Source organism: Apium graveolens, chromosome 2, assembly GCF_009905375.1.
Source record: "Apium graveolens cultivar Ventura chromosome 2, ASM990537v1, whole genome shotgun sequence".
NCBI lineage: Eukaryota > Viridiplantae > Streptophyta > Magnoliopsida > Apiales > Apiaceae > Apium > Apium graveolens.
Window position 1 is genome coordinate 33,671,105 of NC_133648.1, and position 17,203 is coordinate 33,688,307.

General features: G+C 35.1%; 3 protein-coding genes across 3 annotated transcripts; 1 reads left to right on the plus strand and 2 right to left on the minus strand.

The window, feature by feature from the left end:
- Nucleotides 1-7,218: 7,218 nt before the first annotated feature.
- On the minus strand, nucleotides 7,219-8,217 carry LOC141687772 (uncharacterized protein At2g29880-like). The gene is made up of 3 exons (XM_074492858.1): nucleotides 8,095-8,217; nucleotides 7,876-7,992; nucleotides 7,219-7,788 (listed from the first exon to the last, which is right to left on the minus strand). Exons 1-3 carry the CDS (start codon nucleotides 8,215-8,217, stop codon nucleotides 7,219-7,221), a joined length of 810 nt encoding a protein of 269 aa, XP_074348959.1.
- An 889-nt stretch (nucleotides 8,218-9,106) lies between these two features.
- LOC141707259 (elongation factor 1-beta 2-like) lies at nucleotides 9,107-11,750 on the plus strand. The gene is made up of 6 exons (XM_074510317.1): nucleotides 9,107-9,301; nucleotides 9,385-9,501; nucleotides 10,150-10,231; nucleotides 10,897-11,011; nucleotides 11,206-11,319; nucleotides 11,401-11,750. Exons 1-6 carry the CDS (start codon nucleotides 9,216-9,218, stop codon nucleotides 11,562-11,564), a joined length of 678 nt encoding a protein of 225 aa, XP_074366418.1. The 5' UTR covers nucleotides 9,107-9,215; the 3' UTR covers nucleotides 11,565-11,750.
- Nucleotides 11,751-14,929: 3,179 nt separating this feature from the next.
- Nucleotides 14,930-16,959, minus strand: LOC141707261 (protein OCTOPUS-like). Its single transcript, XM_074510318.1, has one exon. The coding sequence runs from the start codon at nucleotides 16,720-16,722 to the stop codon at nucleotides 15,106-15,108; it is 1,617 nt and encodes a 538-aa protein (XP_074366419.1). The 5' UTR covers nucleotides 16,723-16,959; the 3' UTR covers nucleotides 14,930-15,105.
- Between the last annotated feature and the right edge of the window lie 244 nt (nucleotides 16,960-17,203).

Below are 17,203 nucleotides of genomic sequence, written 5' to 3' on the forward strand. Positions count from 1 at the left end.
TCTTAGGAGGTCCTATCTTGAGATAAGCCAGGACCATGTTTCAAAAAAAAAAAAAAAGACTAAACAAACCTTTGAGTTAAGTCTTCTATTGAAGGCATATGATTACGAATGGTATTAACCTGCTATCGTTGCTTTGATTGAAACTCTTCTGCACTTTTATCTGCTTCATGTCATGAAGGTACGTCAGAGTTTGGAGTGTTCTTCATGAATTGTGATTGGTGGTTATGTTAACTCCTTAGGAGAATTAGATACGAGATGTATGGACTCCGTATGGTTAGTTATTAAGATTTCATGGAAAATGAATGACTACAGTAGGTCAGTGGTGGACCATAGTAAGGCAGCAATAATTTTGCGAGTAGTGAGCTGATTACAACCATGAGAGTTGTATTGGAATGGGTGTTGAGATTGAGTACCACTAATCGGGTAGTGGTAGTGTATAAGTTATCATTGATAGACTAATTAAGTAGAGTATCTACCTAGTGAATAATTATTCTTTCTTATCAATAGAGAGTCGTATTATTATACGAGGAAGGTTGCGGTGCAAGCATAGAATTATAGTAACGATGATGTATAGAATGAGATCCCAGATTCGATTTTCGATGTCGAGGGAGTTTCAAAGGTGATTATGTATAAGCTCGAGGAAGAGTGTGGGTCCATGGAATGATGGACAGAATAGAAATATTTAGGCATGGGAAATACGATGCTATAATACTTGATGCTGATATAAATACGTTTATGTTTTGTTCTCCTATGACAAACCTCTATAATTCAGAGGTAGGTTCCAAGCCAGATATTTTGTGGTAGTATATATATATTTTTTATATATACAATTCTCTTCAGTTCGTTCTTTTCTCTTCTTTTCATTTCATGTAATCTGAGAAGAACAACCCTTCCAGAAGGGGAGGTATTGCCGAATGACTATCTATCTGTGTGATAGAAGCCTAGTAGGATACCATCTATTGTTGAATTGCTTGTCAAGTACTAAAGGCTGGCCACCTTCTGTACTAACTATGCGATATAACAAGTGTTCATGATCATAGTGATCTCTCAACAAATTCCTTTACTTCTATTTGATTGATCAAATTTTGGAAAATAGAAACAACTGAAAAAGGAGTAATAAAGTGGTGGTAGTATGCGGAATGGGAACACATTCGTGATACTAAGGTTGACGTGGTTATTAAAAGGTTATAGAACGCTAGTGAGCAAAAGTGTAACCGGTATAATATTAGGAACGGAAGGTAGTAGCGATTACGAACTGGAAAAGAATGGGTATTGAGAAGCAAAAGCTCTAATGCTAAAAGCTATAATGAGAGTCTGTGCAATAGACTTGAAAGAATTTGGAATGATCACTTAACGCGGATTAAGTTATCTTACGACAATAGATCATATGTCATTATCAAGATGTCGCCTTATGAGATCCTTGAGGGAAGACAATGTCGATCTCCCTTATGTTAGGATGAAGTTGTAGAGCGCAAGATGCTCGGACCTGCAGTAGTCCAAAGGACCAAGGATATGATAGATCGAATCAGAGGACGGCTGGTAGTAGCCCAAGATGGACATGATAAGTATGTTGATTTGACACGAAAGGATAAAGAGTATGAAATAGGGGACCTAGTAATGTTATAGGTATCCCTTGGAAAGGATTGATGAGGTTCAGAAAGAAAGGAAAGCTAAGTCTACAATTTGTTGGACCCTTGGATATATTAAGACGTTTGGGAAGTTAGCATATGAGCTAGCCCTAACCCTGAACATGTAGCAGGTCGTAACGTGTTTCACGTATCAATGTTAAGGAAGTGAAATTCAGATGCCAGATAAATAGAGGCATATGAGCGCATAGATATGCAACCCGACATAACCTATATGGAGCAACCGGGAAGGGTTATAGAGTAAAAAGGAACAAGTGCTTAGGAGAAGGATTATCAAACTAGGCAGAGTTTGGTGGTAGAACCACAATGTGGAAAATTGACTCGAAAGTTAGAAAGTGTAATGCTAAGAAAGTATCCCCATTTGTTTTCTATCTGATTCCGGGACGGAATCCTTTTAAGGAGGGGAGACTGTAATAACCCCAATTTTTGAGAAATTTTGAAACCCTTATGAATAGTGTTTTTGCTGAACGAGAAAACTTTTTATGCCACGCTATGTAGGGGTTCTGTTATTGATCTTATGGGATATTATTAGTACTCTATGTGGTATATAAGTGTATGTAAAGATCGTCAGAATCCAATTCCGAATACTTTGATTTTTCCCGGAAATCCACAAGATACAGAGAGAATTGAGTATAAGGTAACAGGATAAAAAGGATTTAAATTAAAGGATTATAAGAGAGGATCATAAAAGGAATACAATATATTGAGAAAGGTTAAGGGAACCTAAGTAATAAGATCCCGAGTATGATCCCTCAAACGATAAACGAGAACGAAAGATAAGCGAACCGTAAAACAAATAAGTGACCAAGAGACAAGCTTGTACAAGAAGCCAGGGATTGTGACATCATCAAACCACAAGGTGTGGACAAGTGGGAGCATAATGACATGTGCAAGGTGACACAAGCATGACATAGAAGGGAAGGAAGTGTGGTTGAATTATAACCACACAAAATCAAGGTTAATTAAGTCATTAACCAAAAACAACACAAAAATCAAGCCAACCAAGCCAAGCAAAATCATTTTCATCAAAATCAAAAAGAAACCAAGGCATGGTTCATCATGCTCTCGGCTTTTACTATTGCAAATGGAGGAGAAATTCAAAATCAAAGATCAAAGCTTCCTAAATTGGTGAGTTAATTCCCTAATCATCTTCATGCTTAGTTAGGACTATATCATGAGTTTAAGCCATTAATTCCTTCTCAATCTTCTTCATTTAATCAAAGAAGAAGACTATGAATAGTGTTTTCAAGTTTTTAACTTGAAGTTTTTCTTGTTTATCTTGAAGATCCAAGCATTCTTAAGACTTCTCAAAGCTTCTTAAGGCTTCCTAGCTCCACCCACCACTTCAAGGAAGGTATACCATTTCCAAACCCTAGGTTCATATATATTATAAGGTGATTTTGATGAGTAGGATGTTATTGTAGTTGTTGTTATGATTTAGAGTTTGGGATTTGGAATGGTAGTGTAATGGAATGGTAATTTTGTGGTTTTGATTTAAAGGAGCTTAAGTATGATTAAAGTTAGGTTTAAGCACATGTATGAATGATTTAATTGAATTGGTTGGGGTTGTTATGATGTGATAAGGATGGATGTTTGTTGTGTGTTGGATTTGAGGATGGTTTGGGTTGATTGTGGATGGTTTAAAAATTGGAAATCGCGTAAACATAGCCGTCGTAACGTCCGATTTTCTTTGGACTGTTTTTGTGCATAGCATTAGGACCCGAGAACCCCCTGCTAGATTATGACCACTGCCATGTTTAGATAGCTCAGGTTACGAGCTTCGTTTTGATATGTAGTTCGTTCGATTCCGATGCACGGTTTAGGAGAAACGACCGTTTCAAGTAACGGCGTTTCGCGAACGAAACTTTTTCCCTCGCCTTAATTTGAAACATAGGTTAAAGACCAAAAAGGGTTAATTAATGTATGAAACATTTATGGTGAGTGTGTTAGGCAGTTGGTAAGACACTCGCGAAGGAATCGCTTTAAAACTCGTAAAGGTTAAATTATTAAAAATGGTGGAGCCGAGGGTACCCGAGTGACTTAAGCAAATCAGTGAGCGCAAAACAAGCGTTAGAGTCTAAGTTAGTTAAAGTATAGATTTACAAGTGATTTTGGTTTAATTCCAACTTACTTGTTGTTTATAGGTTACCAGACTCGTCCCGAGCCATTCGTAACCCCCAGTCGCTCAGGCAAGTATTCTATCCGTTATACTGTTGTTGTGATGTATACATTTGTATATGCATGATCTTGCGATAAATGCATATTGGTTATTTAGCAAATTCTTGCGATATATTGTAGCATGTGATATGGTATATATGCATGCCTGTTTCATATTCTTGAAATATATCTGTTGGTTCAGTTGATAATACCTATGCTAGAGGATAGCGGTAACTTGCATATACCCTTAGTATAGGGACCCAAAGGTGAAAATATTTTCTAAAACCGGGAGTCGAGGATCCCGAGTAGATTTTGTATATATGGATATGGATATATATATATATATATATATTTATATATATATATGGTTATAGTTTTCCAAACTATTAATCGAATAAGGTTTATTCGATAACTTTAACTTTATTTATTTATTTGAATATTATTTCGAATATTATTCGAGGGCTTATGACTCTTTTATATTATTATTGAATATTATTTGAATATTCATTCGAGAGCTTGTGACTCTTTTATATATTATTATTGAATATTATTTGAATATTCATTCGAGGGCTTATGACTCCGTTTATATTATTTAATGAATATTATTTGAATATTCATTTGAGGATCTATGACTCCGATTATTTGCTGAAATATATTCTTTATTTCATTAGAGAATAAACTGTTAATAATCAAACTTATTTTCGATTATTCAAATAAAGATAATACTTTCATATAAGTATATCTTTGGTTATTTAATACTCGTTTCAAGTATAAGTTTTAATACTTCTACTTCAATTATTTTTATAAAAGATTATTCTTTATGGGAATATTATTTAAATAATAATATTCAGTCATTTTCTAAATATTCTGGGGACTGATTTACTTCATTAAATCAGCTTTACTCCAAACACTCTTTAAAGTGTTTTTGAGTCTTCAAAATGATTTTTAAAGTCAGAGCGGATCCCAAAACGCATTTTTATATTTAAGATCTTCCTTTTTAAGGGGATTTAAATACTCGCTCAAAACCTGGGGAATCCGGCTCTGTGGTGTATTTTATATTCGCAACGAGGTTGCAGTTTTGGTAAATGAATTGATTACTTGCCCAACGTTCGGGAAGTAAGCCCATCTAATTGAGTCGGCATAAGCGACAGGCCGGGGTACGGTCTATTATTGTGTAAGTGGCTGGGTGGCAGTCCATCAACGCGTGAGGGGCCGGGGTACGGTCTAGCGCGAGGTCCTAATGCGGCCAGGGTGATGACCGGTGAGGAATTCATCCATCTACAGTAGAAAAGGTTACTTATTGGTATCTTTGCCTGATCAGCGAGATATCGGGTTTATGCCAAAATTCTTTTCCTTTCCAAAATTCATTGGATGTTTCAAACTCTGTTCATACTTTACATAACAGAGGTTCCAGGAAATGTTTAAGAGATATATATATGTGGATATATATATATATATCGGGACTAAATAAAGTATCTCGTAACTTTATTTCATTCAATAATATTTCAAAGATTGAATCTATTCAAATCTTGTCTTGTAGTCTCATCTATGTGATGAACTTTTGAAACTGATTATAACTTGAACGGTGGTAGTTCAAGTAGTATTTGGAAAAGATATAAGTATATTGGAGTGCCTTATAACTTCATCTTTTAAACTTATATCTAGTTAATAATTGTCTTATGAATGACAAAGATTTTCAGAAAAACGTTGAGACAAGGTTAGATATATTAGATCACCTTGCAACGATATTTTTATACAGTTATACACTGGAATTTTGTGTATATTATGCATGGAAGAAGACTTCCAATATTTTGAAAAGTATATATGTATATATACTGAATATTTTGCGACTTCATCGCATTAAGATATCAAACTTGGTTCATTTCTTTTGACCAAGACTTTCATGAGTACTATGAGAAGGCTCATATACTATTAATCATTATACATATTATTTTGGTGGGCTTGCTGCTCACCCTTGCTTTATTTCTTCATCACACAACAACAGTTAGGAAAGATGGCCAGACTCCAGCAGACCCAGCGCAAGCGCGTGGGAAGCGTCCCGCGTCTTCCCGTTGATGTTGTAGCTGCTATAGCTGCAGAGGTAGATCTATTGTAGATCAAACCATCTACTTTTGAGAATCAATTATGTATAATTATAACTTGTGGCAGATAATGGCAATTAACTGTAAATTATCAAGTAATCATTTTGGGTTGTAATAATTTTAAATTGTGGATTCAAAGACTTGTACTTATTTAAATTTCATCTCTGAGACTATAACGGGTTGTGGTGTGTGTTAGTGTGGGGTCACAGCATAAGGTTACTTATTATTAATTAAGTGAAGTGATATTGTGGAAAGAAAGACCGTGACGACCCGGATCCCCGACCCCGGATCCGGGGGTGTTACACTTATATTTCAGATGGATGGAATAGTTTCTCATATTCATATCCTTTCAATCAATTTTTATAGCCTTTCATAGACTGCTCGTTACTACATCTCTTTCTTTTCCTAAATAAAACATACATCCTGAATTCCTAACATAACTAATGTTGCAATGCATCAACATTTATATCGTGATACAATTATCTGTTAAACTACTCATCCTAAGCGTTTGCACAGTCTTCTACTGCATCTAAAAACCGCAAAGCTAGAGTCTTGTACGGTACCATACTTAGTAACATGTTCGAACTTATTTAGGTCAATCACAAAGGGTTAACATTGTCTATCTCGCAAATAACAGGACACGAACCACGCTCAATTTTACAATAATAAAGCTCATAAATAACAGTACACAACTCGAATAACCCGAATCTAAGCCAAAAAAGATTTGTTCACTAAGGAAGTATACCAAGGAAAATAAGGAGCATTGTTAATCATGTAACAGCAGTTGTAACTGCTGTTGTAGCAGCTCCTCCTGAGGAAGTGAATGATCATGTTCTATTATAAATCATTTTCATCATGATGTACTATATTGTACTATGAAGAGATTTTTACAAAACCTTATGATTCTAGTCTATACATTCATTATTTCATCCTATTAAAAATGCTTTGTAAAAAAAACTATCTATTCATCCCACATGCCATCAATTAAGGAGATATAAAATAGCAGCACGTTAAGTAACTTACCCTCTGAAATAAATAAGCCTGGAATAATATAGGTTGTAGCAGTACACTTGCAAAAACTACAACTGACCAGAAAGAAGTTTAAATTAGCACGATATTAACAAGTAACTTACATACACAATCAACAATACTCCAAATTGATCAATAGAAAATGTATTAAAAAAATATAGTCATCATAATTTTTTTAAAACCAAACTGTAATAATCATACACCCAATCAAAGAGAAGTTTTTCCAATTCAATGTCACAAATGATAGAAATTTATTCAATAATTGTGAAAGAACACTTTAAACATTATTTTTTGCATATCATGTCGAGTATCCAAATTGCTCGTTCTTCGGGGGTCATTCTAAAAAAACCATCCTTTTTTATTTTGGTGTCGAGCAAGTTAAATGCCTCTAAACGAACATTTTCACTTAAATTTGGAACCTCCTTAATAGCATCCCAAGTAGTATAAGTTTTCTCATTTCCCCTCTTTTGCAATAAGCCATAAACCCCTTCAAAAGTGCTTGTAAGCTTAGCAAGTTGTTCTAAAATATTATGTTTATGATTGTTGCCACTTGAGTTAGAACTTTCCTCGTACTCGCTTCTACCTCTTTTGGTTGGAAGTTTTTTCTTGGATAACTCAAAAACTTCGGGAGAACCTATCGGCGATGAGTTGTTCTGTTCAAATCCCTCAAGATTATAACTCAAGTCATCAATGCGCGTCTCTTGCACTTCACTAGCTTTTAGTGTCCTTGCATCAGTAACACTACCCAATCCAATCGAATTTTTACCAACTGCGACTCCGCCTCCCACAACAATTTGTAAGTCCTCAAAATCATTACAAACTCCATTGCGTAAGTTTCCATCTTTTGGATGAGCCTGTCCAAAACAATAATATCACGCAAAATCATTAGTCCTAATATTTATGTGCTTACATAAATATAAAATATAAGAATTTGGATTTACCTTTAGGTACTCATCCCATACTTCATTTGAAGCAGTGAACCTCTTTGAAATTGAGTCATAACCAAAACCAGAATTAAACTTCAAGAGAGTTGTGTAAGAGATCCATCGATTTTTAAACTATTTCAGTCGACTATAATAATTGTTATAATTTTTTTTACACCCAAGTTTTGAATTTAGAGCGGGAATAATTCTTTCTTCCACTATTTTTTTAGTAAAGACACCACTATTGTCACGCCATCCTCGATTTGCTACATCAACCATGATTTCTAACAACGCGTTACTCTCTTTTTGTGACCATTGATCATAACCGACTCTTTTTTTAACAGTTTGTACATCAGCCATAGCTTCACTAATGCATTATCAACATATAAAAATGATTCGCTATTAACACATGTAATACTATTCTATCAATTTCTCAGACAGACATGGATATATAATGGAAGCATTCAAACAGAGTTATTCATACAAAAAACATATATATATATATATATATACATGTATGTATACAAAAAACATTCAAAAAGACACGATGCCATGATTAGGGTTTTACGTACCTGAGAAGATTGGGAAGACAAGTACCGAAAAGAAAAATTTGATGTATGGGTCTATTTATATTGGAGAGTTTTTTTTGTTTTTATTATCTTTTGATATTTTGTTATGATTTAACAATCTTGTCTTTTCATGCCTGATTTCATGATACAAAATATCCATATAAAATCTCCTTCACATGTTTTAAAATCTGTGAGTTAATAAAATCCATAAATATTTGGATACCCAAGGATTTTGATTGATTTTTTAAAATCCGAATTGAATACCTGCGGATTTTAAAGCATATTTTCAAATCCCAATTCAATACATTCAGATTTGATAGTATTATTTCAAATCCTAATTCAATACATTCAGATTTTAAAGCATTATATAAAATTCAAGTTCAATACCAACTGATTTCAAGAATCCAAAAAAATGAAATAAAATCTCAGTTAAATACACTCCTATTAATGAATAATATTACTTTTATACTATTTCAGTGTCAGAGTAACACTATTCTGATGTCATTGGGTTCGAAATTTTGGAGATGTCTTAATAAAGTAAACCAGGAGACCATATTACACAAAATCCGTATGTAGATGTAAAATGCAGGAGTGAAGGGACAGTATTACAAACAAATACAAAAATGAAGTAGCAAACTACAATTATCAAAAAAGCATATGCCAAAATCTAGGGTATCACTGTACTACTCCCCTCGTAGCATATAAACGACCTCATTCTCTCACTCATCGCCGCCTCTCTCTCATCTCTCTCCTTAACAACCCAATCAATCAGTCTCAAAACACCTAAAAATGGCCATCACATTCACAGATCTACACACCGAGTCAGGACTCAAGTCCCTCAACGACTTCCTCTCGGGAAAATCCTATATCTCCGGGTCAGTTCTCTCAACTCGACTCAGTTAATTTTTATAATTTTGTTTATTAATGATGTAATTGTGAATTGATTGAATTGAATCAGGGATAAGATTAGTAAGGATGATGTGAAGGTGTATGCAGCTGTTGTTGAGAAGCCTGGTGATGCTTTTCCCAATGCTAGTCAGTGGTACCAGAGTGTTGACTCTCTGCTTGCTAAAAGGTTTGTTAGTTTATTACATATTGTAGGCGCAGTGTTATAAACTTTTAGATTACGAAACCCGTAAATTAGTGATTTCTATTGCGGTGAAGGTTTTGTACATAATTTGCTAACTATTGCGAATATTGATACTGTATTTAAATAATATGAGAGATTTGCTAGGTTCGTTACATGTGCCTTTGATTGAGTTGCTTTATCGATTACTTGCGGATGTTACTGTAACTTTAACAATTACATGCCAGATATTCTATTTTGAATTGAACGAGAATATGTATATTTTCTTGAATGAGAACATTGAAGTAAAGATTGGAATAAGCTTTATTTTATAAGAAGTGTCTATTGTTGAATGTGTAACGTTAACAATTACACACTAGACATTTTATTTAGAATTTATCAAAAATATTTAATATTTCTAGAATGAGAACATGAAAGTAAAGATAGATTCTGTTTTTGAGTTTTATTTAATAAGACTATATAAGTGTCTATTGTTTCATGATTTGGGGGGGGGGGGAATTGGATATTTATGTGCCGTCAATGCAATTTTCAGATTACATGTTTCTGACCGGATTGTCTTAATTTAGTATTGCTAAATTGTTGCGGGAATGCATTGAAATGTTTTTCAAATTTTAAGTTTCTTTTTTGTGCTTGTAGCTTCCCTGGTAAAGCCGTTGGTGTGAGTATCGGTACCCAGTCTGCTCCTGCTGATTCTGCTCCAGCAAAGGAAGCGGAAAAGGTTTGTACTTCACCGACATATTTTGTCCATCTTGATGTAGGTCACAGAGTCAATGTTTAATTTTCTTGTTTCTGCAACCTAATCTATAATTCGTTTAATCATTACAAGTAGTGAAATCAATTTAATTTTTAGTTTTCACGTCGTTGTATCCACTTCTTCAGAACAATTCCCATCTTTCTAAGAGTCCTTGTGTTTCATTTACAATTTTTAAGTTTTCATGTAGTGTTTATTTGTAGCCGTGCATTGATTTGACTAATTTGGTGAATGATATGGACAGTCCACTAGTTTTATTATTGATTTATGGGTACTCAGAATGCCATATATCTGATTACCCAACCCCCTTGAAATTTTAAATTCTAGTGAAACTTCTTTCTATTCTCAGATTAAGTTGTTGATATGATATGTGGACATAGGTGCAAAGTTGGCGCTTTGTTAGCCCAAGTAGGTACCAAAATTGAAGACCAACATAAATAAAAAATAAAAAAGACATGCACACTAAATATTAAATCCTGAACTTCCTAGACTGCTCCCAATGAAAGCATCTTACTTGATTATATCTCGCTGATTATCACAAACTGTTGACAATGCTTATGCTATATAATAGATACCTTCTTTTCTATTAGCATATCTACAGTGACTAAGTTTTCTTTCTTTATGATCTGTAGGAATCTCCTGCTGATGATGACGATGACCTTGATCTCTTTGGTGACGAGACCGAGGAAGAGAAAAAGGCAGCAGAAGAGAGAGAGGCATCTAAAGCACCCGCCAAGAAGAAAGAGAGTGAGTTTCATTGTGCCAATACATAGATCTTTGTAATACTGGGTTTCAACTGTCTTCATAATACTAAACTGACAACAGCTTATGCTGTTACTGCTCATCAGAAATTGATGATCATGTTTGCCTTTTTTTTGGGGTTAACTTCTGCATTTTTACAACTGTTATTATAAGTTGCTGATAGTAGTTTATTGTTGCAGGTGGGAAATCATCTGTTCTTTTGGATGTGAAGCCATGGGATGATGAGACTGACATGAAGAAGCTGGAAGAGGCTGTTCGCAGCGTTGAAATGCCAGGGCTCTTGTGGGGAGCAGGTACAGTATCGAGCTTTTTAATTTTTATTAATATGTTTTATGTGGCTTGGGTATCTAAAATTTTTATTTTCACTGCTGCAGCGAAACTAGTTCCTGTTGGTTATGGGATTAAGAAGTTGACCATCATGATGACTATCGTAGATGACCTTGTTTCTGTGGATACTATTATAGAGGATCATCTCACAGTTGAGCCTATCAGTGAGTATGTTCAGAGCTGTGACATCGTGGCCTTTAACAAAATTTAAGAATCGAGGACTGGTTTGGCCTTCACCCATTTCAGGGTGTAATTTTGTTACATTTAGACGTAAGACTTTCCTATATGGTGTTCGCATTTATCTTGTTTTTTTGGAGATGTTACATGTCTGAACTTCGAAGCAAGACATTTAACGATGAGTGGGATCATATACAATAGAATTTGTGGTTTAAGAGATTGTTTTGGAAGTTGTAGTTTATAATGCCTCTGTAGCTAAGAAAAGGTTCAAGTTTTACTTCTATTTTTTATTGTCATCAATCATAATCTAAAATACTTGAGCACATTATTATGACTGATGAGTTTATGGAACATTAATTCCTGGAAGACAAATTAGGAGTGACACCTGACTCTGCCTTGGTATAAGTGTTACTAATTCTGCCCAAGTAGGAATTTAAACCAGGTCTTCCATTTAGCAGTCTACTTTACATATGTTACTGTAATATTTTTGTTTTTTGCTAAGCATATGTTAATTTTTTTTTTAAAAATGGTGATAAAATTTGTTAATATATTTTATGTGAACGTTTTTACCGTTCTAGAATTTCAGTATAGCATGACTTGGTGAGCTTAAACATAGCGCCAGTAAGTATGCTATTGCGTACAAATGTTCCAGGCCGTATTCCTATAAACAAAAGTTATTGTTGGTTGCAACTTGCAAATGTAAGTTAATGATGATAACTTGAGTATCTTATTAAATAAAAAGAAAAGAATGGCAAAATAATAAAAAGGTTTTTTCTTATCAGAAATCGTTTTGGACACGAAATAATCGATGGACAGGTCAGGTCCAATTATTTGGGTACCGTGTTCTAAATATAAAGTTTAGATATGTACCTCACTTCAACTATACATGGATAACACATAAATATGAGCGTAATATTACTTTTTTTTTGCTTAAATAATGCAGAAGATGAATGAAATAGTTTTTTTTCCCCAAAAAATATAGTAATATAAGTATATATTTGGAATGTAACCTATTTTTACTAGTGTTACTATGACAAAAGATTACCCCCCCCAGACGTGTTTGTCACAGAAGAGGTCTTCACTCTTCAACTGTAAAAGTGCGTTTATTATCATCGTATAAGCTGTCTACTGTAGTCCTGTATCTCTAGTTCTCTTCTATCTGTTTTATCAATCAGTATGTTTATTAAAAAAAACATGTTTATGTCTTTTTTCTCTTTGGTTCTTGCTTTGACAGTTAGCTAAGGATTCTACCGTATTGTGTATCGTTATAGATAATTAATTCTACACATAGTTGTTTTAATTTATTTTACAAGACTGTTTTTCTTTTTTGGTATGTAGGATACTTTGGATTTCTAGTTCCCATCAATACAATATTAGGTAGAAAAAGTTTACGCATACTTTTTCATAACATGTTCATGTGATTTTAACACTAAAAAGTGAAAAGTTTCTGTTTATTTTTTGCTGTTATAATCTGCTCTAGATTAGCTATCGTTGCAGTGGCTTGTAGATTTTCATCTTATCGTTGAACTGCATTTTGCTTATCAACTGCTGATTGATTAGTTTTATTTTTTTACTTTATAGTTTATGGTTACTGCTGGCTAATGACACGGATGCAAATATCCGAGAAAACACTTACCGGAGAGACGATTACTTTAGATGTTGACAGGTTCGACAGCATCGACACCGTCAAGGCTAAGATACAGGTCCGAGAGGAAATTGTTCCGGATCAGCAAAGGTTGATCTATGCCGGGAAAAACCTAAAGGATGGTTTTCGTAGCCTGGCTGATTATAATATCCAGGACGAGCCAACCCTCCATTTGGTCCTCCGTCTCCTCAACTCTTCTCACTGTCGTGTACCTAAATCTTAACCAACAATTAACTTACCATTGTATAGGCTTTTGCGAGGGTGTAATCTTGTTACAATTTGGGTGACAAAATTAGTATTTTCTCACGCACGCTTTCCTGTTATTATGTTTTGTCCGTCAAGTTTTATAGTGAATGGTTTTAATATGTTTATTATGTTAATCTGGCAAGACATTTTTAAGTTAGTAATTTTATACTTCATTGTCATTGTCATTATGGGCCAGTTAACAAAGTGTGAAAGGTAAATTGATTAGGGAGCAAACCAAGCTTAAACAGACTGCCCAACTTTGAAAACCCACAATCAACTTGATAAGAAGCATAATAACATGAAATTACTTCAGAAACAACAAATAGGCAGCTAAATGCAATTTAAATAATTTCGATACCAGTCAGGATCAGGAGGCATTTTGGTACCACAATTTACACTACTACCAGACGCTACAAGTAACTCTAATTAATTTGTATATAATAATGTAATTATATTTAAAAATTATATCAATTAAGAAAATTCTGATTTTAAATATAAATAATGGATAAAATAAAAATAAAAAGTAACATAAATATAAATAATAACAAGTTCTAACAGCATGATCAGTCTTAATAGTACAATCTTAGCAAGCCTGAAAGTGAAAGTTGCTGCTACGATGCATTTCTTGCTGTATTATATAGTGAGTGCTTCAACACTCTGGGTATAATGGACAAATTATAAAATCAAAATAAATGAGCAAAAACAGTTCTGTAGAAATTGGTTTCACAATTTACACCTAGCTGAACTCTATTATACTTGTCTCAAGTAGAAGGTGAATTATAAAAATGCCCTAAAATTCTCAATATCCATAGGCAAGTATTTGTTGTGAGAACATCTACAATCTACAGGCCGAAGGAAAACCTTTCAGTTTAATTCCACAACAAAATAAAAACATTTACCATCAACCTTGTAAAATTCAGATCAATTGTTTTTATGAAACAACAAATCAACAGCAAGCAAACAAACGCTAATTTGAAAAGTAAAAATTGCACCAGCATAGCATTTGTAGGGAGAGTAATTTAAATTCATGCCCACCTTATTACACAGATATAGGATGAAAAGGAAGAAGGTTCATATGTCATTGTCCTCTATTAAGCTTGAACTGGAGCTTGAAACAAGCCGAGAAAGGCAGCTCTCAAACTGGAACGGCCTAAATATCATTTAACAGATCTTGGATAACCCATAGCCATGACTTGGCATTATTCTATGAAACCTGAACTACAATTATGTATTTTAAACATCACATATGCAAGATCAAGTCAATCTACTTTTCATAAACATATCAAGAAAACACTAAAATTACATTGTTAGGTCCTGATTTATAGAAATCTAAAGACACCCCATACCATATTTGCATCCAGGTATAACATATTCCAAGCATAGATTCTTATATAGTAGTATACAAACACCTTAAAGCAACAGAAGCTTTATAAACAACATGACATATAATATCACAAAAGCTTAGTCACCAATTGTTTTGCATGCTTCAGTGCTCAAACAATCCTCACTCTGATAAGAAGATTAACTTGGATAAATGTACAAAACTTTAAAGTTTTTATATTAAGCTATTATATAAGCACAAATTTGAGCACAGAAAAAACAAAATAAAGTGTTGTGCTTTGTCCAAGTACATATAAAATTAACATTAAACTATTGCTGGCTAAGATCAATGTTTTACCTTCACTCAGTTCAGCCTTAAAACCTCTCCAGCTATAGCAGGTGAGGAGTTCTTTAACCTACCTTTTCCAGATCTACTGCTTCTATAGCTCCTGAATGGAGTCAAATAGAACCTCAAAAGGCCATTGTCAAAGTTGGATGAAGTATATTTTGTACTTCTATTTCTGTCCAACACAAGCTCTTTTGAACCCATACCGTCATCCGTTGCAACTGGTTTGCAGGGATTCCTAGAAGTGACACAACTACTGCTACGAGCAAGCATGCTGCTGTAATCCCCATTTTCTACTCCAACCTCTCTGTTTTCCTCCTTGTAAGGAGGCTCAACCACGTGACTTTTGTTTTCTACCAAAGTTTCTGTCTTTTTGTCACCAAGCTTACTTTTGAAACCCCATTTACTACCCGCCATCTTCCACTTAGTCAACTTTTTAAACCCAATCAAAGTATCAACACTACAATCCTTAGGTACAGAATCAATGCTCTTCCTTGACTGATCACCTTTAATAGAATTCAAATGCCAATCTTTCAACTCTTTCTCCGTGATAACCAATTTGCTTCCACCAAAAACATTAGAATTCGCTACCACTTTCGCTTCATCACCCTGTAACCCCACTCCTTTCAGAGACCCGCTTCTAATCGAACTCGTCCGATCAAAACTACTCTGCCTACGAGAAGACGAAGAATCCGAATTACTCTGTGCCGACAAACCAGACGTCATCTCATCCTTCTCATCTTCCCTTATCGAACCCATCTGCTCTTCCGGCCTACTCAACATCATATTCTCCACACCAGACAACATCGGTGTCAACCTCGGAATAGTCCTAGCAATCAAATAACCATCCCAAGAAGCTCTAGGCTCATCAAACGAAAACCTAACATCATCCACCGATATCCTATTCCCATCCACCGAAAACCTAGTAGGTTCCGTATCACACGACCTCCTCCCTAATCCATACTCCCCTACCTCCGACACCGTCTCCCTCCCAATAACCCTCCCTCCTTCACCCCCACCATCCTCCCTCTCCCCACAACTACCCTTCTTCCTACTCTTCACCCTCCACTTATTCAATTTCTTTGAAAACACGGACGCAACAACCCTAAAACTCCCAGCAACACTATTAAAGTCCTTCTTGACCTTACCGCCACTCCGTAACTCAAGATCTATATGTTCCTTCATTGTCATCACATCTTCATCAATCTCATCATTACAAACCCTAACATCACTCACATTCTCAAGAATCTCATCATTACCAATACAATCAACATTAACATTTCTAACTAGACTTTTCGATTCAACTCTAATTTCTCGAGACGGAAGCTTACATTCATCATCAACATTAAAGAGATGAGAGAGAGTGTTTTTACCTCTAACATCACAAGAATGACGACGAGGCTCGAAGGATGAAGCGTCGAAGTTTCGGATAGAGACTGATTTGGTTCGTCGGAGCTCCGATTGAGAAGTGGAGGCTGAGGTGGAGGGTTTGGAGGGAGATTCGAGGCCGGAGAGACGTTCGTGGAGACAGAGAGGGCAGAAGCCGGTGATGGGTTGAGAGGGGTGGCGGGGACAGGCGGAGAGACGGCGAGATCGGGTACGGGTTCGGGTCTTGGGTTGGGGTGGAGAAGTCATTGTTGAGTGAGATGGTTGTGGAGCATTATAGAGGAGAGAGAGAGAGAGAGGTGGGAGAGATAAACGGGATCAGAGAGAGAGATGTATGTAAAGTGGGGGAGAAGCTGAACGGAGGAGATTTATGTCTAAATCTAAGCAACGCCTTTCCTCGTAAACCCCCTATCGCTTCGCAGGTTTTAAGAAGCTAAAACAAACAAACACAGTTTAGTAGTAGTAGTAACTAGTAACCCCCTTTATTAGAATTCTTAGAAAAATAAGAAATTCATCCATGAAATAAGAGTAGTTTTATTTATTTATGTAATTCCGAGGGTAGGAAAGTTTGACCTCGAAAGAGCATCTATTGTACGGGGTATGTTTGTAAATTTCAACAACCATAGTATGTAAAGTAAAAACCACACGTGGAGGGAACTGTAAGGTTATATTTGTATTCTAGTGTAGGGTGCACTGGTGGTTATTGATACCGACAAATATAATACGAGTA